The 26106-nt window shown below is 44.2% G+C and overlaps 1 protein-coding gene across 1 annotated transcript in view; it reads right to left on the reverse strand.

The window, feature by feature from the left end:
* Positions 1 to 26106, reverse strand: part of ARB2A (ARB2 cotranscriptional regulator A) — a 387607-nt gene that overhangs the window by 122999 nt on the left and 238502 nt on the right. The window contains exons 9-10 of the mRNA XM_081088717.1: positions 13902 to 14018; positions 1609 to 1693 (exon numbers count right to left, since the gene is read on the reverse strand). Coding sequence (XP_080944843.1) covers positions 1609 to 1693; positions 13902 to 14018 — 202 coding nt within the window. The remainder of the gene's footprint in view (positions 1 to 1608; positions 1694 to 13901; positions 14019 to 26106) is intronic.

The following is a 26106-nucleotide window of genomic DNA, read 5'->3' on the forward strand; positions in this document are numbered from 1 at the left end:
ACAAATCACCCCAAAATTTGGTAGCTTAAAACAAGACACATCACCCACAGTTCCTGTGGGTCAGGAATCTGAGCATGGCTTAGCTGGATAATTGGAACCGGGTCTCTCACAGGCCACAGTCAATGTCTTGGCTGGGGTTGCAGGCATCACAAAGCTCAACAGGGACAGGATCCTCTTCCAAGGTCACTCATGTGGCTGTTGGCAGCCCTCAGGTTCTCATTGGCTTTTGGCCAGAGACACCAATTCCTTGCCACATGGACCTCTCCACAGAGCAGCTCACAACATGACAGCTGGCTGCCATCAGAGAGAGCAAGTGCGGGGACAAAAAAGAGCCTTAGGCTTGCCAACATTCACTGGTCTTACCATGTTCCCCATGACCCTTACGCAGCAGGCTTGATAGAATGGTGAAAGGATTTTTTGAAGACTCAGCTATAGTGTCTTCTAGGATGAGACAATGTCCTCTAGGAAGTGATATTTGCTCTAAATCAGCATTTAATAGACTGTCTTATTTCTCCCAGATCTGGGACTGAAGGGGTGGAAATGGGACTGGCCTCTCTTCTTATTATCCTTAGTGACTAGCAAAACTGTTCCTTCCCAGTCCCATGATTTTAGGCTATAATGATAGTGAAATTTATTTATAACAGTTCTTTACCTAGTACTTAAAATGTTGTCCAAATTATTTCCTTCAAATGCATAAACATGTCTGCAACTCTAAATATGTAGTGATTCACTCTCTCCTCTGAATGCTGCTTGGAGAAGTTCATGTTCAAAACTTCTGCTTATTTTTTGGCATCTATGGTCAAACCAAGCCCATTTCTGTTCTGTAGCCATAACCAGATATCATCGCTCAATTTGTGTTTACTATCAAGAATGGTTGAGAATGGTGAAAGCCAAAACCAGAAGCAATCTAGAGATTAGAGACAAAAGTACAAAGTCTGTAGGAACCAGTGTTAGCCATCCATCCACGGTCTGGAGCCCACCTGAGGGGCTCACCCTCCACTTCCTTCCTTTCAGTAGCAGCCAGTTCTGCCTTCGTTTCCTGAGAACATCTTCATATCCATTCTAGCACTTATTCCTTACATTACTGTTTCTTCTGACTAAAATGCCATCCTGTATATCTTCTGACAATCCAAATCCTAACACACAAAGTCCAGCCAAAATCTTTTGCATGAAAACCTTTTCTAAAGACTCTATGCCACAGCAGTCTCTTTTTCCCAAATCAGAGACTTGACTGCCTATTGTATCACTGAGTTGGTACTCAATCAGAGACAAATATTCTGAGATCCTGCATGGCTACCCAGTCCTTGTCTTATAATCAACTTTTAATTTATGGACATCTTGTTTTCCTAAGCTTCAACAGCAACTGTCTTCAGTACTCTCAGATTGTTTCACCTATTCATCTTTACGGAATTTGATGGTACACATTTTTAGCTACTTAACAAATTTCTGGTAGTGGATCAGACCCGTGCCGTATATTATCAATAACTCGTTTGAAGATTCAAAGCAGAACAACATGCTTAATTTGCAAAACAGAATTCCACATTTCATAAGCATATTCTTTTCACCTTAAAAAACACACAAAACCCATACATCTCATCAAACACATACCTGCAGAGACTCGAGGGCAGTCAGGCAGCATGGACTCCACTGAAGTGTCTAATGGTTCTGAGCTAGAGACCCAATTACAGCAGTTCTGCAATGTAATAGAGACAATTTCCTGTTGAAGCATAATTTAAGCCAAGACCAACTTTTCAGGTTGTAGAGATTAATTTATCCACGAGAAGTATATTCAATTTATTTTTCATACACTATAAAAGGTTTTCTTATGCAAACAGTCAGTAATTATTGATGACCTACATGACTGTGAAAGTTTATCTTCTACAATTCTGCAAATCATATGTGTTGATATTGAGAATACAGGTGACCTTCATTAAACCATCCTATCTAATAAAAGAGAAACATGGTAAATGGCGTACGACCGCTACCCTTCCCATTGGCTAATCAGCAAGATATGCAAATTAACTGCCAGCCAAGATGGCGGCCGGCAGCCAGGCAGCTTCAAACTAACATGAGGCTTGCTTGCTTCAGTGACGGAGGACTGCAACGTTCCCCGCCTGCCGCTGCAGGGCTCTGAGCTGGCAGTTTGAAACATTGTTACAAATATAGAAGCTAAACAAAACCCCAGAAACCAGCTTTCAGCTAGCCGGAATCTCAGACCCGGAGTTGATACAGAGTTTTGATTGTAGAACCTAAACAAACCAGATACCTGCTTTCAGGAGCAGAGGCCTAAGAGCTGGAGCCTCAGAGCTAAAGCTGGCTCAGAATAAAAAAGAAAAAAGAAAAAAAGGAGCAGTTGGGAGCTTCAGTCACCTGCCAGCCTGAAAACAGCCCTCAGACCCTCACCCAGACTGGCCAGGCACCCCAGTGGGGACCCCCACCCTGAAGGGTGTGTGACCAGCTGCAAACAGCTATCACCCCCTCATCCAGGCTGGCCAGGCACCCCAGTGGGGACCCCCACCCTGATCCGGGACACCCTTCAGGGCAAACCAGCCAGCCCGCACCCATGCACCAGGCCTCTATTCTATATAGTAAAAGGGTAATATGCCTCCCAGCACCGGGATCAGTGGAGCCGCGAGGTCTCCCAGCACCGGGATCAGTGTGAAAGGGGGCAGCGCCCAAACCCTCTGATCGTCCTGTGGCTCTGTGTGTGACAGGGGGTGGGGCCACAACCTCCCTATCAGCCCTGCTCTGTTCCTGACAGGTGAAGGCGCCCCCAACCCCCTGATCGGCCCTGCTCTGTGCCTGATAGGGGTGAGCTCCCGAACCTCCTGATCGCCCTGCGGCTCTGTGTGTGACAGGGTGCGGAGCCCCAACACCCCACCCCACGGGCCCTCCTCTGTGTGTGACGGGGTAGAGCCATAACCTCCCCATCGGCCCTGCCCTGAGTGTGAGAGTGGCGGCGCCCCAACCCCCTGATTGGCCCTGCTCTGTGGGTGATAGAGGGCGGCGCCCCAACCCCCCCTCCCCACGGGCCCTGCTCTGTGTGTGATGGGGTAGAGCCATAATCTCCCCATCGGCCCTGCCTTAAGTGTGACAGTGGCTGCGTCCCAACCCCCTTATCGGCCCTGCTCTGTGCATGACAGGGGGCGGCGCCCCAAATCCCCAGTCAGCCCTGCTCTGAGCCCGACCAGGGGCTGCACCTAGGGATTGGGCCTGCCCTCTGCCACCCGGGAGCAGGCCTAAGCCAGCAAGTCGTTATCTCCCGAGGGGTCCCAGACTGCGAGAGGGCACAGGACGGGCTGAGGGACCCCCTTCTCCCCCCCAAGTGCACAAATTTTTGTGCACCGGGCCTCTAGTCGTATATAATAAAAACCTAATATGCAAATTGTCTTCTCAACGGGAGTTTGACCACCAGAGGGCGGCATGGAACATGGCACGTGTTGGTGATACACTGTGACCTCTCGCCGGCTACCTGGGGGTGGGGGTGACCGGGACAGAGGTGTGGTGAGAATGCGGGATGTCCGCCGAGCTTGCTCTCACTCCCACTGCTACCCTCCCCCAGGAGGCCAGGGCTCGCGCACTGGGGAAGCCCCCGTACTCAGGTGCCGGGCACCTGTGAGGAAACCACGCTGCACCTGCACGGTGTCATCTGGGTGAGCCAGGCTGCAGCCACCGGGACCACAGGGGCCGGTTGGGCTCCCTGTGGTTTCGCAAAGAGCCAGCCTGCGAGACCGGCTGGAAGATAGCGTGCTGCCTGTCTGGCTTCCATGCAGTGCCGCTGGGTGGCCCAGAGGCCCACGCTGCGCTCTGGCCCGCAGTGTCCGGTCGCACTCACAGCATCTCTGTGTGGAGACTTGGGCACTGTGACTCAGACCGACGGGGATGCTCAGGGCCAGGGGACCAGGTGCTGCCCAGGGCCCAGAGGTCAGCTGGGACCTGCCCTTCCACACTAGATGCTTGTACTTTGATTGCTGGGCAAGCCTAAGGACTGTACTCGTGCACGAATTTCATGCACCGGTCCTCTAGTGATGTAATATATTTCCAAGAGAAGGCTAGGATTATAATTAAAATAAACTAAAACGGGTGTCCATTATTAACTTTTATATAGAAATTAATATTATTTTGAACACATGAAAAAGTAGCTACATTTTAAAACTATATTCTTTGTCTTTGTAATACTAGAAGAAATAGCTTTTATACTTACTCCTCAAAATCTGGCCCTTATAATGATACCATCTCTTAATTTTTACTTCAACCTGGATCAATGAATAATGTATTAAAGAGTTCAAAAGAAATACAATCTGGTGAATTGTAGTGGTGTGTCTGAGGACACAAAGCTTTCAATAGTAAAGATAATAATAACTTACAATTCAGACAAATGAAATAAAAATAATTTATATTCCTTCCATACATTTTAAATCTGATTTTAAGTCTGGCTCAAAAAATGTGATTAAACTCATATATATCTCTTAAAAAATTTCCAAAACACACACACACACACACACACACACACACACACACACACACACACACTGAATTTCCAAACAGATTTTATTTTAAAAGAAATCATCCCATCAATCATGTTGGAAAAATCGCTGATTGCCATTCTGGTAAACAACCACGTATTGTGTATTTTTAGATGCTTGCTGCCCTGGTTGTGCACCATGGAATCCGTCCTCACTGTGGAAAGATCCTTGACTGGTAGATCAAGTGTCTTATTGTGTTTCCTTAATTCATTCTGTCTGGAAGAAGATGTCAGCTGTGTTGCAGTGAGGAGAGAATTTCAAAGGCCCCAGTCCCCACCAATAAAGGCTGAGGAATGGCTTTTGAATAGATTTGTCAAGGCAACCCTACTGTTCTGGGACCAGGGAGAGCAGGAATAACATAAAGGAAGGGTTGCTGTATGAGATTAGAAAGTGAAGTTCACAAAGCATGGCAGATTTTTGTAAGAAACAGTAGATCAATGAAACTATTGAACTGTGTGGAAAAAAATCCATGAAAACAAACACAACATCTAGTAATGTTCTTAAATGCTTTCTCTCTTTTTTACATTTAAAATGGATAAAATATTAGTGTTTTCTTGTATTATAAAAGCTTGGGGGTTTAAAGTGGATATGTATTCTTCTTGCACTCCTAATCTTAATTAGCAGCTGAATGCAAAATTATACAATATAAAAGAACAGAAATTATAAAAGAAATGGTTTTTAGAAGATATTTCATACATTTGAAATAAGTCAAATTAATATTACTATTGATAGAATACCACATCAGAGAGTTCTGGATAATGCAGAAGATTAGCAGACAATTAGCCAGCTTTTATATACAATGTGACACTTGCTTGTAAGAAATAAGTATTCTCCAAAGCAGTGTCAAGATATGTAAATGGATGATTTGTTTTATCATTCATCACAGCCCCTAATAAATTCAAAAATCATGACTTCTATAGGTACTAAAAATAGGCTCCCAATGATACAGGGAGATAGCTTCAATGAAGAATGACTTTCTCTTTCTCTCTCTCTTTCTTAAACAATTCAGTCTTTTCAATGACAGCAATTAGCACTACCGACAGACAGGCAGCGATTAGGCATATATTTTAATTATTATTCATCCTAGTAGTACCTCCAAATCTGATGAAAGTCAGCTATTACCCAGGTGATATGTCACTCTTAATACTGCCCACATACACTTCACATATGTAAAACTATGTCTTATAAGATATTTCTAGTATTAATAAAAGTGATGGTGCATTACAATGTGCAGGCGATTAATCATTTTTTAACTCCTACCACTGAATTTAAAAAGCTGAACAAAATGGATTTTATCCAGGTCACTTTTAACTTAAACATTTAAAGCAAAATGTAAGTTAACATTTTATGATTCTGAAATTTGTTTATATCTATGCATATGTTTGGGCTTTAAATTTTTTTTAAAATTATGTTTTTATTGATTTTAGAGAGAAGGGAGAAGGAGAGAGAGACACATTGATGAGAGGGAGAAATATTGATTGGCTGCCTCCTGTAAGCCCCCGATTGGGAATCTAACCCGCAACCTGGACACGTGCCCTCTTGGTGCATAGGACAATGCTCAACCAGTGAGCCACACCAGCCAGAGTACATGTTTGGGCTTTGCTCTCTCATAAAAATAGGGTAGAAAAATAAACATGTTATAGTTAAAAGTATGTACAAAAGTTCTCAGGAATGACAAAGTACCTGTATAGAATGGTAAAGGTTTGATACCAAAAATTTTATCAGGGTATACATGTGTATGTGTGCACTTGTGAAATCTTTATCCTCCCCCAACCCGCCCTGGGAAAAAATATATAGAAAACTGGGCAAAACAAGCTAAAAATAGGTTTTCCATGTCATAGAGTATAATGAAATAAAATAATGTAAGCACACTGGAAAATATATGTAAAGAAAGAAGTATGAGAAAGACATACAGCCATAATATATTAAGTCAAACTATCTGAAATTCTATCTTACCCAATCTAATAAAAGAGAAACATGGTAATTAGGCATACGTCCGCTAACCTTCCCATTGGCTAATCAGGGCGATATGCATATTAACTGGCAGCCAAGATGGCGGCTGTCAGCCAGGCAGTTTGAAGCTAACATGAGGCTTGCTTGCTTCAGTGATGGAGGAAACCAACGTTCCCTGCCTGCCTTGCCGGCCTCTGAGCTTGCAGTTTGAAACATTGTTACAAATATAGAAGCTAAACAAAATCCCAGAAACCTGCTTTCAGCCAGACGGGATCTCAGAGCTGGAGTTGATACAGTGTTTCGATTATAGAACATAAACAAACCAGATACCTGCTTTCAGCAGCGGAGGCCTCAGAGCTGAAGCCAGAGCTAAAGTTGGCCCAGAACAAAAAAGAAAAAGAAAAAAAGGAGCAGTTGGGAGCTTCAGTCACCTGCCAGCCTGAAAACAGCCCTCAGACCCTCACCCAGACTGGCCAGGCACCCCAGTGGGGACCCCCACCCTGAAGGGTGTGTGACCAGCTGCAAACAGCTATCATCCCCTCACCCAGGCTGGCCAGGCACCCCAGTGGGGACCCCCACCCTGATCCAGGACACCCTTCAGGGCAAACCAGCCGGCCCTCACCCATGCACCAGGCCTCTATTCTATACAGTAAAAGGGTAATATGCCTCCCAGCACCAGGATCAGCTGAGCTGCGAGGCCTCCCAGCACCGGGATCAGCGGAGCTGAGAGGCCTCCTGGCACTGGGATCAGTGTGACAGGGGGCAGCGCCCAAACCCCCTGATCGCCCTGCAGCTCTGTGTGTGACGGGGGCGGGGCCACAACCTCCCTATCCGCCCTGCTCTGTTCGTGACAAGGGAAGGCACCCCAACCCCCTGATCAGCCCTGCTCTGTGTGTGACAGGGTGCGGCACCCCAACCCCGATTGGCCCTGCTGTGTGTGTAGGGTGCGGCACCCCGCCCCCCATGGGCCCTGCTCTGTGTGTGACTGGGTAGAGCCATAACCTCCCCATCGGCCCTGCCCTGAGTGTGACAGTGGCGGAGCCCCAACCCCCTGATCGGCCCTGCTCTGTGGGTGATAGAGGGTGGTGCCCCAACCCCCTGATCCGCACTGCTCTGTGTGTGACAGGGGGCAGTGCCCCAACTCCCCTATTGGCCCTACTCTGTGTGTGACAGGGGGGAGCTCCCCAACCCCCTGATCGACCCTGCTCTGTGCGTGACAGGGTACGAAGTCCCAACCCCCCTGATGGGCCCTGCTCTATGAGTGACAGGGGGCAGCGCCCCAACTCCCTGATTGGCCCTGCTATGTGCATTACGGGGGTGGTGCCACAACCTCCCCATCAACCCTGCCTTGAGTGTGACAGGGGGCGGTGCCCCAACCCCCCAATCGGCCCTACCCTGAGCGTGACTGAGGGTGGCATTGCAACCTCCCAATCTGCCCTGCTCTGTGCATGACAGGGGGCGGTGCCCAAACTCCCCAATCGGTCCTGCTCTGAGCCCGACCAGGGGCTGCACCTAGGGATTGGGCCTGCCCTCTGCCACCCGGGAGCAGGCCTAAGCCAGCAGGTTGTTATCTCCCAAGGGGTCCCAGACTGTGAGAGGGCACAGGCCGGGCTGAGGGACCCTCCCCCCCCCCCCCCAGTGCACAAATTTTTGTGCACCGGGCCTCTAGTCCTATCTAATAAAGAGAGAATATGCTAATTGACCCTCACACAAAGATGGTAGTGCCCACATCCAATAAGGAGGGAATATGATAATTGGCTGCCACGCCCTCAAAGATGGCAGCACCCACAGCCACAAGATGGCGGCGCCCAGTCCCCTGAGCCCCGACGGGGCGGCAGGCGCTGGCAAGGCCGAGTCCCCCAGTTCCCTCAGCTCCCCAGCCGCCTGAGGTACAGGCAAGCCTCGGATGGCGGCTACCCAGCCACCCAGGGCAGCCCGAGGCTCAGGTAACCTGGGCCAGCTGAGGCTTGCACTGCTGGCAGTGGCAGCAGCAGAGGTGTGATGGGGCGTTGCCTTTCCCTGATCACTGGGTGCCTCCCAGACTGTGAGAGGGGCAGGCCGGCCTGAGGAATGCCCCCTCCAGTGCATTAATTTTCATGCACCAGGCTTCTAGTCAAATATAATTTCCTATTCTGAGATGTGTTCCTATAGTTTAGAAATCAAATCTCTATCACTGTTCTAATGCTTATTCTATTCGTCTTCTCAATGCCCCAGTTTGCCCCAGACTCACCCCAGTTCTTCAGTTGAGATGAACGCTAGCAAAGTGCTGGCGACAGAGGCAGTTCAGTGGGAAAGCACTATTTAGCCCTGGCAAGGTGATTCAGTTGGTTGGAGTGTCGTCCTGTATGCCAAAAGATTGCGGGTTCGATTCCCAATCAGGGCACACACCTTGGTGGGGGGTCCAATCCCTGGTCAGGGCATGTATGGGAGGCAACTGATTGATGTTTCTCTCTCATATTGATGTTTCTCTTTCTCAGTTTCTCCACCCATCCTCTCTCTCTCAACATATTTGGGTGAGGATTAAAAAAAGAAAATAGATGCCCTATCTAAACTTAAAACATGCTGGAGTGAATGCCTAGTCCCGGGAGATCTATTCTCAGGTGCCCAAGCAGACAACACAGGGCATACTGGACTAGAGGTACCAACAGAGCCTTGCCTGAGCCTCATCCCAACCAACAAGCATAAAGAAAGAAGCCCTGGACCAGAGCCAGCATATGAGGATGGATCATGTAACCAGAGTTTCTCTGGGTCTGAGGGAAAAAGAGAAAAATAGTCACTATAAGTGAGTGTTTCTTAAAGTTAAGTGTTTTCAATTTAAAGGTCTTTTACTCTGAAATGATGACCTTATGGGATTTGGGGGTTGCAAATTGTCTTCTTTATAAAATCCAAAAGCTTGGGAACTATTACTAATGATTAGAAGTGCCTTTGACCACAATACTGAGTGACTCTCTTTGACATGTGAACCAAGGGTTTGCAATATTTTAGTGTAGATATGAAATGAATTAATTTTTTTAATAAAAGTATATTATGTTTAAAGAGAAAATAGATAGTAGGTATTCCTATGCAAGGTATTCGATCTTTAATGTGGCAGGTATTGTCTCCTCATACAACAAGAACAATTCACCAGTCTGAGTGTCCAGCACCGACACACAGAGCTGCATGGCGATAGGTAAGGGTTCCTGACTTTTTAAAATAAAAATTATACATTTAAGGTATATAACATGATGTGATATACATGTATATAGTGAAATGTTTTCTTATTATAGTCAAGCTAAATAACAAATCTCACATAGATTTGTGTGTGTGTGTGTTGAGAAAAACTGAAGTCTATTCTCTTAGCAAATTTCTAGTGTTCAATCCAATACTGTTAAGTACAGTCATCATGCTGACCATCAGGTCTCTAAACTTAGGTAACCTGCATAACTGCAACTTTGTACTCTTGGCCAACATCTCCCCATTTCCTTCACCTCCCTGCCACTGGTAGTCACCATCTACTCTCTTCTGTGTGTTTACTTTTTTAGATTCCACATATATGTCAGATTATGGAGAATTTTCCTTCCTATGTCTGGCTATTGCACTTGGCATAACGGTCTCCAGGATCATCCTTGCCCATGCAGCCTTTACATCCTGGAGCCTGAGGTGAGAAGTGTCTCTTAGGAGCTGCCTTTGGCCACCTTTGACCTCTCCTCATGAGGCTGGTTAGTATGTGCACTGGGTATTTTGGTTGGGAGTAGGTTTCACTTGTAATAATTGCCAAAAGTAACCCTCTCTGACCTTCTTTCTTTAAAGGAAATTGTTATTTTACAATTATACAAGTAATACAAAAATATAGTACTTAACATTCTTTATGTATGCTAATGAACAGGACTGAAAAATCAGCTTTTTATAGAAAACAAGTACTTAACATCAATAACTTTAAAATATTAATTTAAACTGGCTTACAAAACAAAAGACAGTTTTACTAATTTGCAATCTAACAGGAATGAGTGGGCAACTTGTACTACTGTCCTACTTTCACATTTTAAAGCAGTGTTGGGTGAAATAATGTAGCCAGTCATGAGGCCGAAAGCATTGTGGCTTCATCTATAACGCGACTGCTATTTTTAGGGAAGACATTCCAGTTTGGCTAAGGTGTTTTTCTTGGGAGGGATATTTGCAAAATATCTCGGTTTCTGAGATGATTCTAAATGAGGCTAGAGCAGGAGGCGAGGAGGAGGTGGATGCCAAGGGACACAAAGGCTCCCCTACCACACCTTCTCCTAATCCCCGTGCTCAAGACAACCATCCTTTCTGTCTACTGACCCCAGGCTTGTTTGTCTTCATTATTTCAAGGAGTCTCGCAGAATAGACAAGGACTAATAAAGGTGAAAGAAGAGAGGATGGAGTTTCATCCTAAGTGTTGGAAAACAGTGGACTCTTATCTTGCCAAACCACATAAACTATCTACAAGGCGGGGGTCACACATTTAGTGAGTTCTTACAAGGACACCTGGCATAGTCTTCTATAGTTTCTCATTTTGTTCTTGCTTTAGGGATGAACTCTGAGCAGGGATAATTTCAAAGCTCCATCAACTCTGATCTAATAATTTTTATCTTTGGGATATTATAGTGTTTTCTATAATAATACATTTCATTTATTTAAATAGTACCATTTGCTTTTCAAGGAGTTTTTTTTCTTGCTCATCATCTTTGATTCTCAAAATAGTTCAGGAAGTAGATGGAATAGAAATTATCTCTAATTCACAATTACGAACTAGGCCCAGAAGAACAAAAAAGTGGCTTTCCCAAGACTATAAGTCTAAGCAAAGTATCTGGTACATGCTTGATCTCTAATTATTTATTTACCTAATGAGTAACTAAGCCAGAAACATAATCAAAATTCAGTTCTCCTAACTCCCTACCCATCCCTTTTGTAAGATATTTTGAATAGGAAAATCATTCATAAAACAAAAAGAAAATACAGTTCATGTATTTCACATTATTTGGGGATGTGAAGGTTACTATAACAACAATAGCTGTGATTTATTACACTTCTTTACAGTGCCAACAATGTTTACAAGGTAGGTTTTATATTTTAGAGAGAATATCCAAGATATTAAACAATTTGCCCAAGACTACAGTTAGGTAGGTTTGAATTGAGCTGGGGTTTGAATTTTGGTATGTCATAATGCAAAACTCTTCATGCTGCTTCATGCCAAAGGCATAATCAAGGGAGTTGAAGGAACTATTTCAAGAGATAGGTCATTTGTAAAATTTTATAACATTAGAATGTTTTTAACAAAGGCTATTAGCAAAGAAATAATTGGCAGTTTTGATTACATTAAGAGGCTTTAAATTACTGCCTATTTCAGTCAGATGAAATCCAAAGAATATATTCTGATTTTGGAAGGGGACACCTTATCTAGTTTTAGTTAGAAATACCTAAAAAAGTAAACCTAAATAAATAGTGTTATATTGTCATCTAGAATGAGACACAAAGAATGCCCAGTTGAAAAAATAATGAACAGGATGTTTCTAGTTTGGGACAGGTCCTAAATTCCACATGGGCTGGAAGCTGTTCATGTATCCATTTGGACAGATAAATAGCACACAAAAAAGTATCAGCATGAAATACATAAAATGTCTCTAGAAAAAGTTTAAGCCCTTGGAAGAGACAATTAAGGATTCAGATACATGTAAAAGAAGAAATATAAAAACTAATGTGGCCAGAAAACACCTGGGAGTTAGAATAGATGAAAATAAATCCACCTTTATATGTTTACAGCATTATGAGGAATGGAGTAAAACTATTTTGGACTTTTTATGATAAAGGTACTTTTTCTATTGGGAAATGACAAAAACAGTGTAAACAGATAGGTGGTATTATGATAACACCACTATGGGATTATATAGCCTAGTCCTAGTTTTTGAAACTCTTCCAATGTCAACTCAGTCCTTACCATGCACCATGAGGACTGGTAGATGTTACCCACCACAGCTATGGTGAGAGGTCAGCTGAATAAATGTCTGGGTGTTCCATCAACAAAAACTGAGAAAAAATCTAGGTCAACCAGCTTATTCATATAAGCATGTGATCTGACTAAACAACTGCTATAGCATGATGTGGCTGATGTCAATTGCTTATAATATCAGAAAGGTAAATATAAATAAAAACTTCAGCTGTTTATCTATAACTAGAAGTCTGGTGCATGAAATTCATGCACTGGTGGGGTCCCTAGGCCTGGCTGGCGATCAGGGACGATCAGGTTTCCCGCCTCACCACTTCCTCCTTCCCTCCCTGCCTGCATGCTGCCACTGCACGGTTCCCTGCCTTCCCGCCTTCATCCTCCTCCTTTCCTCACTGCCCGCCCTCAGTTCCCCGTCCCAGCCTGGGACCTGGCCCCAATCAGGCAATTGGGGCCTGCCGGCTTGCGGGGGCGGGGGGGAATCCACTACCACAGAGGGCAGGCGGTGGGCCAATCAGGGCCTGCCAGCTGCAGGGAGAATCCTGGGAAGTTGGCTGCTGGTCCCAAGGAGGGAGCTGGCCCTCGGCCCCCAGGGGAACGGGGCCATGTTCGCCGCCACCCCCTCCTCTCCAATTTCCCATCCCAGCCAGGGGGCTCGGCCCCGATCAGGCCATCAGGGCCTGCAGGCTGGGGATAGGGACCAGGAGGTTTGCTGGCAGGCTCCATCAGCAATCAGAGCCTGCAGGCTGGGGGCAGCTCCTGCATTGAGTGTCTGCCCCCTGGTGGTCAGTGCACATCATAGCAACCGGTCGTTCCAGTTGTTCCATCGTAATGGATGTTTAGGCTTTTATATATATAGATAGAAATAAGGAAATAATGGGCTGAAAGTTTTGTTTTGTTTTAAGTGGTAGCATAGTCAATGAGTCCCTGTTAGTTTTCAAGTTCACTAGCCCTTAAAAAAATGACAAGAAGCTTTCTTAACTGGAGGCTGGATCCTGACCAGCTCTAGGGTTTCTTCTACCTCAAGAGTCTGGCAAAACACTATTTCTGCTTTTTATTTCTTCTCCCCCTACTGGCAGTGGTGAGTCAATCCACTTAAGAATTCAGGGAAGGAGGAGACCAGAGTACAGCCAAGTTTCTTTCTTGTAATTAAGTGCACCAGTGGGAAAATTAAATATCAGGGGCTAATAACCTCTTAACAGATCATGACCTTCTTCAGCCAAAGCTCCTACAGTATACTGTGTGCATATGTAATATTCTACAGCAAACCAAAAAAGGCAAGAGGGCTTTCAAAGTATTTGTTCTTCAGAAGGGTTTTCTCTTATTATTTCAAATATGTCTAGTTTTTTTTCTATTCCCTCTCAATGTTCTGCCTCTAGAAAGGGCATTTGAGGGTGGGAGGTGATATATGTTGGTGGGGGGGTCAGGATATAAGGCTCACGCTCATTCATCTCAGCATTGGAAAAACCCAGTCTCACCTCTCTCATCCACTCTCGAATGGTTTTGCCAGCTTCTTGATGCCACACATTGTGAACAGAGTCTGTCAGTGCCACAGCAGTTACCTTGCTTTTTACATCTGCTTCTCGTTGAATCATCTGTTTCAAAAACAGAAAATAAAATATTGGCTATAATTTTTTTCTAGTGGGTGCAGCCTGCTTAGTCATAGATAATAATATTGTGTTAAAAATACAAAAGCAATATGCATCTCTTGTTCCAAGTTACTCTTTTTTTTTTTTTTTTTTTTTTTTTTTTTTTTAATTTTTTTATTGCTTAAAGTATTACAAAGGGTATTACATATGTGTCCATTTTATCCCCCCGCCCTAGACAGTCCCCCAGCCTCCCCTATCCCCCAGTGTCTTATGTCCATTGGTTATGCTTATACGCATGCATACAAGTCCTTTAGTTGATCTCTTACCCCCCTACCTCCTGCCCCCCAACCCTCCCCGGCCTTCCCACTGCAGTTTGACAATCTGTTTGAGGCAGCTCTGCCTCTGAATCTATTATTGTTCAAAAGTTTATAATGGTCTCTATTATCCATGAATGAGTGAGATCATGTGGTATTTTTCCTTCATTGACTGGCTTATTTCACTTAGCATAATGCTCTCCAGTTCCATCCATGACGTTGCAAATGGTAAGAGTTCCTTCCTTTTTAGAGCAGCATAGTATTCCATCGTGTAGATGTACCACAGTTTTCTAATCCATTCATCTACTGATGGGCACTTAGGCTGTTTCCAAATCTTAGCTATGGTGAATTGTGCTGCTATGAACATAGGGGTGCATATATCTTTTCTGATTGGTGTTTCTGGTTTCTTGGGATATATTCCTAGAAGTGGGATCACAGGGTCAAATGGGAGTTCCATTTTCAGTTTTTTAAGGAAACTCCATACTGTCTTCCATAGTGGCTGCACCAGTCTGCATTCCCACCAGCAGTGCACAAGTGTTCCTTTTTCTCCACATCCTCTCCAGCACTTGTCGTTTGCTGATTTGTTGATGATAGCCAGTCTGACAGGTGTGAGATGGTACCTCATTGTCGTTTTGATTTGCATCTCTCGGATGATTAGTGACTTTGAGCATGTTTTCATATGTCTCTTGGCTTTCTGAATGTCCTCTTTTGAAAGGTGTCTATTTAGGTCCTTTGCCCATTTTTTGATTGGATTGTTTATCTTCCTGTTGTTAAGTTGTATGAGTTCCCTATAGATTTTGGAGATTAGGCCCTTATCAGATATGACATTGGCAAATATGTTTTCCCACACAGTGGGTTTTCTCGTTGTTTTGTTGATGGTTTCTTTTGCTGTGCAGAAGCTTTTTATTTTGATGTAGTCCCATTTGTTCATTTTCTCTTTAGTTTCAAGTGCCCTAGGAGCTGTATCAGTGAAGAAATTGCTTCGACAAATGTCTGAGATTTTGTTGCCTTTGGATTCTTCTAGAATTTTTATGGTTTCCTGTCGTACATTTAAGTCCTTTATCCATTTTGAGTTTATTTTTGTGTATGGTGTAAGTTGGTGGTCTAGTTTCATTTTCTTGCATATATCTGTCCAATTTTCCCAACACCATTTATTGAAGAGACTATCTTGGCTCCATTGTATGTTCTTGCCTCCTTTGTCAAATATTAATTGAGCATATTGGTTCGGGCCGATTTCTGGGCTCTCTATTCTATTCCATTGATCTATATGCCTATTCTTGTGCCAGTACCAGGCAGTTTTGAGAACAGTGGCTTTGTAATACAACTTGATATCTGGTATTGAGATCCCACCTACTATGTTCTTTTTCAGGATTGCTGCAGCTATTCGGGGTCTTTTTTTATTCCAGATGAATTTTTGGAGAGTTCGTTCTAGATCTCTGAAGTATGCCGTTGGTATTTTAATGGGAAGTGCATTGAATTTATAGATTGCTTTGGGTAGTATGGACATTTTAATGATGTTGATTCTACCAATCCATGAACACGGTATGTTCTTCCATCTGTTTATGTCTTCCTCTATATCTTTTTTCAACGTCCTGTAGTTTTCTGAGTAGAGGTCTTTTACCTCTTTAGTTAAGATTATTCCTAGGTAGCTTAGTTTTTTTGGTGCGATGGTAAACGGGATTGTTTTTATAATCTCTCTTTCTGAAAGTTCACTATTGGTGTATAGAAATGCCTCAGATTTCTTGGGGTTAATTTTGTATCCTGCTACATTGCCAAATTCATGTATTAAGTCTAGTAGCTTTTTGATGGAGTCTCTAGGGTTTTGTATGTATAATATCATGTCGTCTGCAAATAAGGACAGTTTTACTTCCTCTTTTCCAATTTGGATGCCTTTTATTTCTTCTTCTTGCCGAATTGCAATGGCTAACACTTCCAGTACTATGTTGAACAGGAGTGGTGAGAGGGGGCATCCCTGTCTTGTTCCTGTTCTTAGGGGAAATGGTGTAAGTTTTTGTCCATTGAGAATGATGTTGGCTGTGGGCCTGTCATATATGGCTTTTATTATGTTGAGGTATGATCCTCCTACTCCCACCTTGCTGAGAGTTTTTATCAAAAATGGGTGTTGAATTTTGTCAAATGCTTTTTCTGCATCAATTGATATGACCATGTGGTTTTTTTCTTTCAATTTGTTTATGTGATGTATCACGTTTATTGATTTGCGGATATTGTACCATCCTTGCATCCCTGGGATAAATCCTACTTGGTCATGGTGTATGATCTTTCTGATGTACTGCTGGATCCGATTTGCTAAGATTTTGTTGAGGATTTTGGCATCTATGTTCATGAGGGATATTGGCCTGTAATTCTCTTTCATTGTGTTGTCTTTACCTGGTTTTGGTATTAGGGTGATGCTGGCTTCATAGAATGAGCTTGGAAGTGTTCCTTCCTCTTGAATTTTTTGTAGTAGTCTGAGGAGGATAGGTTTTAGTTCTTCCTTGAATGTTTGGTAAAACTCCCCTGTGAAGCCGTCTGGTCCTGGGCTTTTGTTTGCTGGAAGCTTTTTGATGACTGCTTCAATTTCTTCCATAGTTATTGGCCTGTTGAGATTTTTAGATTCTTCCTGATTGAGTTTTGGAATGTTGTATTTTTCTAGGAATTTGTCCATTTCCTCCAGGTTGTCTAGTTTGTTGGAGTAGAGCTGTCTATAGTATTTTTTAACAATCATTTGTATTTCTGTGGGGTCTGTTGTTATTTCACCTCTTTCATTTCTGATTTTGTTTATTTGGGTCCTCTCTCTTTGCTTCTTGGTGAGTCTGGCTAGAGGTTTGTCAATCTTGTTTATCCTTTCGAAGAACCAGCTCTTGGTTTCATTGATTTTCTGTATTATTTTTTTGGTCTCTATGTTATTTATTTCTGCTCTAATCTTTATTATCTCCTTCCTTCTGCTCACTCTGGGGTTTTCTTGTTGCTCTCTTTCTAATTCTTTGAGTTGTAGAGTTAGCTGATTTACTACCATTTTTTCTTGTTTTTTGAGATAGGCCTGTAGAGCTATAAACTTCCCTCTCAGGACTGCTTTCATTGTGTCCCATAGGTTTTGGATTGTTGTGTTTTCATTGTCATTAGTTTCCAGGATGTTTTGAATTTCTTCTTTGATTTCATTGGTAACCCAATCAATATTTAATAGCATGCTATTCAGCTTCCAGGTGTTTGAGTATTTTGGGTTGTTTTTATTGCAGTTTATTTCTAATATTATGCCATCGTGGTCTGCGAAGACGCTTTTTATGATTTCAATCTTCTTGAATTTGGGGATACTTTGCTTGTGACCCAATATATGGTCTATTTTTGAATATGTGTCATGAGCACTTGAGTAGAATGTATATTCCGTGGCACTGGGGTGAAGTGTTCTGAAGATGTCTATTAAGTCCATCTGATCTAGTGAGTCATTTAGTATTGCTGTATCTTTGCTGATTGTTTGTCTAGAGGACTTATCCAGTGATGACAGTGGTGTATTAAAGTCCCCTACTATGATTGTATTGTTGTCGATCTCTCCTTTGATATCTTCCAGAAGATTTTTTATGTATTTGGGTGCTCCTGCATTGGGTGCATATATGTTTATCAGGGTTATATCTTCTTGTTGTATTGATCCTTTTAGTATTATGAAGTGGCCTTCCGTATCTCTTGTTATGGCCTTCACTTTGAGGTCTATTTTGTCCGATATAAGTATTGCTACCCCAGCTTTCTTTTCTTTTCCATTAGCCTGAAAGATAGTTTTCCATCCCTTCACTTTCAGTCTGTGTGAGTCCTTTCTAATGAGGTGGGTCTCTTGTAGACAGCAAATGTATGGGTCATGATTTTTTATCCATTCAGCCACTCGATATCTTTTGGTTGGAGCATTTAGCCCGTTTACATTTAAAGTTATTATTGAAAGGTACTTGTTTGTAGCCATTTCCTTTTTTGTGTGTGTGGCTGTTTTCTTTCTGGGATTTTTATTTCTTCTTTTTACACCAGTCCCTTTAGCATTTCTTGCATTGCTGGCTTGGTGGTGATAAACTCCCTTAGCCTTTTTTTGTCTGTGAAGCTTCTTATTTCCCCTTCAATTTTGAATGATAGCCTTGCTGGATAGAGTATTCTTGGATTCAGTCCTTTGCTTTGCATCACTTTGTAAATTTCCGTCCATTCTTTTCTGGCCTGATGTGTTTCTGTTGAGAAATCATTTGATAATCTAATGGGAGATCCCTTGTATGTAACTTTCCGTCTCTCTCTTGCAGCCTGTAAGATTCTCTCTTTGTCCTGAACATTTGCCATGGTAATTATGATGTGTCTTGGTGTGGGTCTTTTCGGGTTCACCTTGCTTGGGACTCTCTGGGCTTGTGTGACTTTTTTCTTCCCCACCTCAGGGAAGTTTTCTGATATTATTTCTTCCAATAGGTTTTCTAATCCTTGTTCCTCTTTCTGTTGTTCTGGCACCCCTATTATTCGTATGTTGTTTCGTTTCATGTTGTCCCAAAGCTCCCTTAGGCTCTCCTCCTGTCTTTTAATTTTTTTCTCCAACTGAAGTACAGTTTGGGTGTGTTTTGCTTCCCTGTCTTCTAATTCACTAATTCGGTCTTCCGCTTCTCCTAGTCTACTGTTGATACTTTCAATGGTGTTCTTTATTGCAGCTATATCGCACTTCATTTCTTCTTGGGTCTTAGTTAAGTTGTCGATTTTTTCATCTGTTTCTTCTTGCTTCTTGGATAAGTTGTCGATTTTTTCCTCCATCCGGTGTATGCACTCTAGGACCCTTATTCTGAATTCTTTTTCTGTCATGTTGTATGCCTCTGTATCACTTAGCTGCTTTTCTGGTGAGTCCTCCTTTTCTTTCCTTTGGGGATTTCTTTGTCTACCCATGTTTGATCTCACTGACGTATATAGATATTGAGTCGTTCAGTGGCTGCTCCCTAGGTGGCAGTGGCTCCTCGGGCTGTGGTTGCTCCTTGGGCGGTTGTGGTAGCAGCTGCTCCTCTGTTGTTAGCGGGTCTTCTGATGGGTGCTGTTCACAGCTGTTGTGGCTCTTCTGGCTGGTGGAGGGAGGCTTCACCCACAGCAGCTGTTCCTCAGACAGAGCGTGTGGAGATCAGGAGGCCGCTGTTGCTTGGATCTGCTTTCTGTGGGGAGAAGCCGAGTTCCTCTGAGTTCACGTAGTCGCGCTGCTTGAGAGCCGTTGTTGCCGGGTTAGTAGCTGGTCTCTGGATGCCGGCGACAGTCACCCAAGATGGCACGGTCTCCGTGGCTGTGCCGGCGCACCCCAAGTTACTCTTTCTGCATGGAATACATGCCTTATTCTTGTCCGGAGATATGAAAAGACCTCACATTTTATTTTAAAAAGATAATTTCACTTAAGTCTTAGAACTGTGCAGCTCCGTTATTTTTCATGTGGTTTGACAATTCAAGGATTAAAGGGATCATAGGGGGGAAAAAAGAGGATGCCCTTGGGGTTTCTTTCACCAGTTTCTTCTACCACTTCCTATTTCAGTGTTTTAGGGAAGTTAGTACCTGCAGCTCACTGTTAGCTACAGGACTAATTCATATTAATTTTCAGTTGATGGCACATCAGCAAAGAAAGATACCTTGCTTTACTAGCCTGCTCTTCACCATGGCTTTATAATTCCTTGGTGTTTTAAATGTCCACAAAGACCTTCCTCTTCAAAGCATAGCAATATAAATCTGCTTTCTAATATACTTATTTATGTTGAGAAACTATTCACTTTAACTTCTTTCTGTAGAATGTTATGACTAGAAAATTAAATGGTTATAAAATTTGAAAAAGAGTCACTTAAGAAATTGAAGAATTCATCAGTGGTCTACAAGATAAAGAAACTGAAAAATAATAGTTCCAGATGAAAAGAATCATAAAAAGTTTTAATCTACTAACACTAGTGACCCTAATTTAACAAATATAAGAAAGATTAATAAAAATTAGTTAAAATACAATAAGTAGAAGCTTTGAATTTCATAGCATGTTCTATTTCCTTATATCATATGTTTCTTTCTCCCTCTAAAGAAAGTGATTTCTCTATCACCTACTGTTTATTTTATGAATTGTATATAAAAATATAGTATCACATTTAAACAAGAAAGCATTCTGAATGGTGATGAAATCTCGTAGGAAAAAACATTGCAAGCTATACTTCGGATATCAAACGATGCCTGTTGGCATTCTAAATTAAAAATGTCTCTCATGCTTTTAAGTTTCTTTAAACCCTGCATATGCACATCCCCTTCCACTGAGCACTACCTAAGAGGAATCTAATTCACGTTAATGCTGCCTCAGCAGCATCTCTGCACCTTAAATCTCTGTTCCCGGTGTTTTCTGCTTATATGATGCGGAAATCTTAAAATCAGTGTCGGTTATCAACATGTAATATTACTACAAAAATTCACCTTGCAATACCAATAATTTTTTTAAGAACATAAAATAATATGCTAATTCAATTCTTCACATTCATTATTAAGTAGTTTGCTACCTTCTTCTAGATTTTATTTTAAAAATAGACTCTCATTGGATCATGTTGGCACTAGCATATAAAAATTTAAACCAACATCAGATAATAAAAAGCAAACTTCCACAACAGTGACTCCATCTGGCTTACAAAGAACTTACATGCCCTTACTCTAACAGTAACACTTTTGAAGATCTCCGGTGACTGTTGCTGAAGTTACAAAATAAGAACATGCTCTCTGGTATTCTAAGAATATGATTTCACTTTAAAATATTGACCTTGGATTTTGTTGTTAATAGATGCCAATTTATTTATTGTCTGAAGATACTAAATACTGAGTATTGTTGGTGAAATGATAAAAAAAAAAGTGTTAAATAAGCTGAGGATTTAGAAGCAAAAGTAGAAAATCTGGGGATTAAAATTCCAAACCTGGAAAAATATTTAGTTGTTACATGTATTAATAGAGAAAAAGAACTTTGGCCTGTTTGTCCATAGGGCTGGCATTGCATACAACAGATGTGATGTTGTGCAACTTTTCTTTACATCACATCAAACCATATTATAATCCAGCATGACAACCCCATACACTGTTACAGTATTTTACATCTTAAAAATCAGTTTATATTATATTATTAAAGGTGGGAGATGGTTAAATTACAGAGAATCTCAATGGACAGCTGCTTACAAATGAACACAGTAACAAATAATTTCAAATATTTGACTGTTTCGGATTAGAATTGTAAATCACTGAAAATTTTAACAGTTTAGTTTCTCAGACTATTGGCCTCTGTTTCAGCCTCGCTGCAACCTCATCTGCTAATACTGGAACTACCTAAAACCGCCACTTCTGTCCAAAGCCTTTGTCTGCTTCTTACATTTGTTAGCCTGGTTCATGCCTCTTTCCCCTGCACACCCCCCTCCCCCTTACTGCCTGCATTGGGGATAAGCACTGATGAAAAGTGTAGAGAATGGCAATAGTGAGGGTAGTCTGAACACAGGGATAAGATTGTTAAAGAGACAGACTTTAGATGGAATGTAGCTAAAGCAAGGAATAGGTGGAGGCCATAATAGTCTAGAAAACCCAGAAATCTGAAGGTAAGGAAGCCTTATCACCAAAGTCTTACTAAATGTCAATCATATGAACATCTTTGAAATTCCTTGAAAAATTCTGTTTATATAAGATACAAACATTTTTCTGGGAGAAGATCCTTAGTTTTCATTAGATTTTCAAAGGGATCTGTCTCTAAAAATGATAAAGGACCATGTGATCGCAATGTCTCCATGCATTCTTGAATGAACTATGAAATACCTGTTAAATGATCTCTTCAAACAATTACAATTATGTACATGAATTTAACATCTATATCAATATTTCAAACAGAAAGGATATTCCATTTTTGTATTTGTATCTTCAATATGGTATCAAGTTCTGGATGAAGTGATAAATATCTTTGACATCAGCATCCTGAAGTTCCAAGGTTTAATAGGCTATGTATATGGTAAGGTTACAATATTGCTTGTTTTTATTTGTGTATGTATAGTATTTGATTATATCTGAACAGCACTTCACAAATTTCAAAATGAATACATATTCATTCTCACGTTATTCTGAAATAATATGAAATATATGCAAAAGTTGTATTATTTTTATATTTGAAGAAGAGGAAGCTGAGTGGAGAAATTGGTTAAGGTTCACACAGATACAAAGTGACACTTGACCATGACTTTTGTTCTGTGTTCTTTCACTGTATCACATAGATGTTTCTCAGTAACATACCATAATCCTATCTAATAAAAGAGAAACATGGTAATTGGCGTACGACCGCTACCCTTCCCATTGGCTAATCAGGGCAATATGCAAATTAACTGCCAGCCAAGATGGCGGCCAGCAGCTTGAAACTAACATGAAGCTTGCTTGCTTCAGTGACGGAGGACTGCAACGTTCCCCGCCTGCCTTGTCAGCCTCTGAGCCTGCAGTTTCAAACATTGTAACAAATATAGAAGCTAAACAAAATCCCAGAAACCTGCTTTCAGTGAGCCGGGATCTCAGAGCTGGAGTTGATACAGAGTTTCGATTGTAGAACCTAAACAAACCAGATACCTGCTTTCAGGAGCAGAGGCCTAAGAGCTGGAGCCTCAGAGCTAAAGCTGGCCCAGAATAAAAAAAGAAAAAGAAAAAAAGGAGCAGTTGGGAGCTTTAGTCCCAGCCTGAAAACAGCCCTCAGACCCTCACCCAGACTGGCCAGGCACCCCAGTGGGGACCCCCACCCTGAAGGGTGTGTGACCAGCTGCAAACCGCCATCATTTCCTCATCCAGGCTGGCCAGGCACCCCAGTGGGGACCCCCACCCTGATCCAGGACACCCTTCAGGGCAAACCAGCCAGCCCCCACCCATGCACCAGGCCTCTATTCTATATAGTAAAAGGGTAATATGCCTCCCAGCACCGGGATCAGCGGAGCTGAGAGGCCTCCCAGCACCGGGATCAGTGTGACAGGGGGCAGCGCCCAAACCCCGATCGCCCTGCGGCTCTGTGTGTGACAGGGGGCGGGGCCACAACCTCCCTATCGGCCCTGCTCTGTTCGTGACAGGTGAAGGCGCCCCAACCCCCTGATCGGCCCTGCTCTGTGCCTGATAGGGGGGAGCTCCCTAACCCCCTGATCGCCCTGCGGCTCTGTGTGTGACAGGGTGCAGTGCTCCAACCCCCTCCCCCCACGGGCCCTGCTCTGTGTGTGATGAGGTAGAGCCATAACCTCCCCATTGGCCCTGCCCTGAGTGTGACAGTGGCGGTGCCCCTACCCCCTGATCCGCCCTGCTCTGTGTGTGACAGGGGGCGGTGCGCCAACTCCCCTATTGGCCCTACTCTGTGAGTGACAGGGGGGAGCTCCTCAACCCCCCTGATGGGCCCTGCTCTATGCATGACAGGGGGGAGCTCCCCAACCCCCTGATGGGCCCTGCTCTGTGCGTGACAGGGGGGAGGTCCCCAACCCCCTGATGGGCCCTGCTCTGTGCATGACAGGTGGCAGCGCCCCAACCCCCTGATTGGACCTGCTCTGTGCGTGACAGGGGGTGGCACCACAACCTCCCCATCGACTCTGCCTTGAGTGTGACAGGGGGCGGTGCCCCAACTCCCCAATCGGTCCTGCTCTGAGCCCGACCAGGGGCTGCACCTAGGGATTAGGCCTGCCCTCTGCCACCCGGGAGCAGGCCTAAGCCAGCAGGTCGTTATCTCCCGAGGGGTCCCAGACTGCGAGAGGGCACAGGCCGGGCTGAGGGACCCCTCCCTCCCCCCCGAGTGCACAAATTTTTGTGCACCGGGCCTCTAGTCTATATATACAAAAAGCCAGCACCCATAACGCAGTAATGACCGAAATGACTGGTCGCTATGATGCCCACTGCAGCCAGCAAACTCAGTCAGATCAGGGGGTGGGGCCAGTGGCCAACCTCCCGCCATCCCTCCCCCCGGGCTGGCTCAGTCCCCGATCAGCCTGCAGCCCCTCCCCCGCTGACTCCTAATAAGGGCAGGGCAGGCTGGTCAACCTCCTGCAGCCTCTCCCCCCTGGCCGGCCCTGCCCGGCCCTGCCCTTGATCACTTCCCTATGCTGATCGGCCTGCAGCCCCTCCCCTCAGCCAGCCTTGCCCCTGATCACCCCCCTACCCCAATAGGGAGCGAGGCCGGCTGGCCAAGGGGCAGGGCCAGCCAGCCAACTGCCTGAAGCCCCTCCCCTTGGCTGGCCCCGCCCCAGATTGGCCCACCCATTCCGATCAGGGGCAGAGCCAGCCAGTCAAACACCCATGGCCCTTCACTCCCAATCATGGCCCCTCCTCCCAGCCACTGGCCCCCGATCAGCCCCCCCATTCATGGATGGGGCTGGCTGGCCCACCACCCACAGCCCCTCCCCACAGCCAGCCCCACCCCCATCAGTCCTCATGACCCCTATTGGCCTGTGGCCCCTCCCCCCAGCCAGCTCCGCCCCCGATCACCCCCCCCCCCACATCAGTCAGGAGTGGGGTTGGCCGGTCAACGCCCCCCCCCGCCCTTCCCTCAGGCTGGCCCCACCCCTGATCACGCCCCCCACACCAATAGGGGGCTGGGCCAGCAAACCAACCTCCTGCAGTCCCTCCCCCCAGCCAGGCCCGCCCCCAATGAGCCCCCACCACTCCAATTGGCCTGCAGCCCCTCCCCCCACCAGCTCCATCCCTGATCACCCCCTGACACACCAATTAGGGAAGGGCCTGTCCAGTCAAACTCCCACAGCCCCTCCCGCAGCTGCTGACCCCCGATCAGCTCCCCCTACCCCATTCATGGGTGGGACCGGATGGCCCACCACTCACAGCCCCTCCCCATAGCCGGTCCCGCCCCCAATCACCCCCTTCACCCTATTCAGGGGCGAGGCCCACTAATTGCCTGCGGCCCCTACCCCCAGCCAGCCCGGCCCTGATCGGCCCTGATCGGCCCCGATCGGTGTGGGCTGGCCGACCTCCTGCTGTCTCCTCCTCCTGATAGGCCGGGCCCTGATCCACCTCGATTAGGGCTGGGCTGGCTGGACCCCACCTGTGCACGAATTTGTGCACTGGTCCTCTAATACTCATATAAATGAACTCATTTGGTTAATTCCCTTTTCATGTGTACATCATTTCAATGACTTGGACAATTATTTTTCAATGGTGAAAAAAAATCCAAGTCTAGATCAGTAAGGATTGTTGAGAAATCATGCTGCCCAGATGTGTGGCTCCATAGCTGAGCATCCTGAACATTAGCCTATGAACCAGGAGGTCATGGTTAGATTCCCAGTCAGGACACATGCCCAAATTGTGGGCTCAGTTCCCAGTGAGGGCTTGTAGGAGGCAGCCGGTCAATGATTCTCTCTCATCATTGATGTTTCTCTCTCCCTCTCTCTCAAATCAATAAAAATATATTTAAAAAATCATGGCAAGATGGGAATTAACCCATGATCAAAAATAGACCATCAACAGCATTTAAAAATTATCATTACAGTTCTAAAATAAAAAATGTCTAGGATAAGATGGAAAATTAGTATTTCTATAAGCCATATTGATGATTTGAGAATACAAAACATTTGATGCTGTCACCTGATATTTTTGCTTCCTTTTCTTAATTCTACCTATTGATTTATTCATAGTCTTCTCTCTTGGTTTATAAACAGTTAGTCTCTTTCCTTCATGGCATTGCATGATCCAAGTCTGACAAAAGCTGAACTCACCCAATAATTATCAAGATTCTGAACAGATTAAAAACACATACCATCCATATGCAGGCTCATCTTGTTATTAAATTT

This window comes from Myotis nattereri, assembly GCF_964212035.1.
Source record: "Myotis nattereri genome assembly, chromosome: 4".
Taxonomy (NCBI): Eukaryota; Metazoa; Chordata; class Mammalia; order Chiroptera; family Vespertilionidae; genus Myotis; species Myotis nattereri.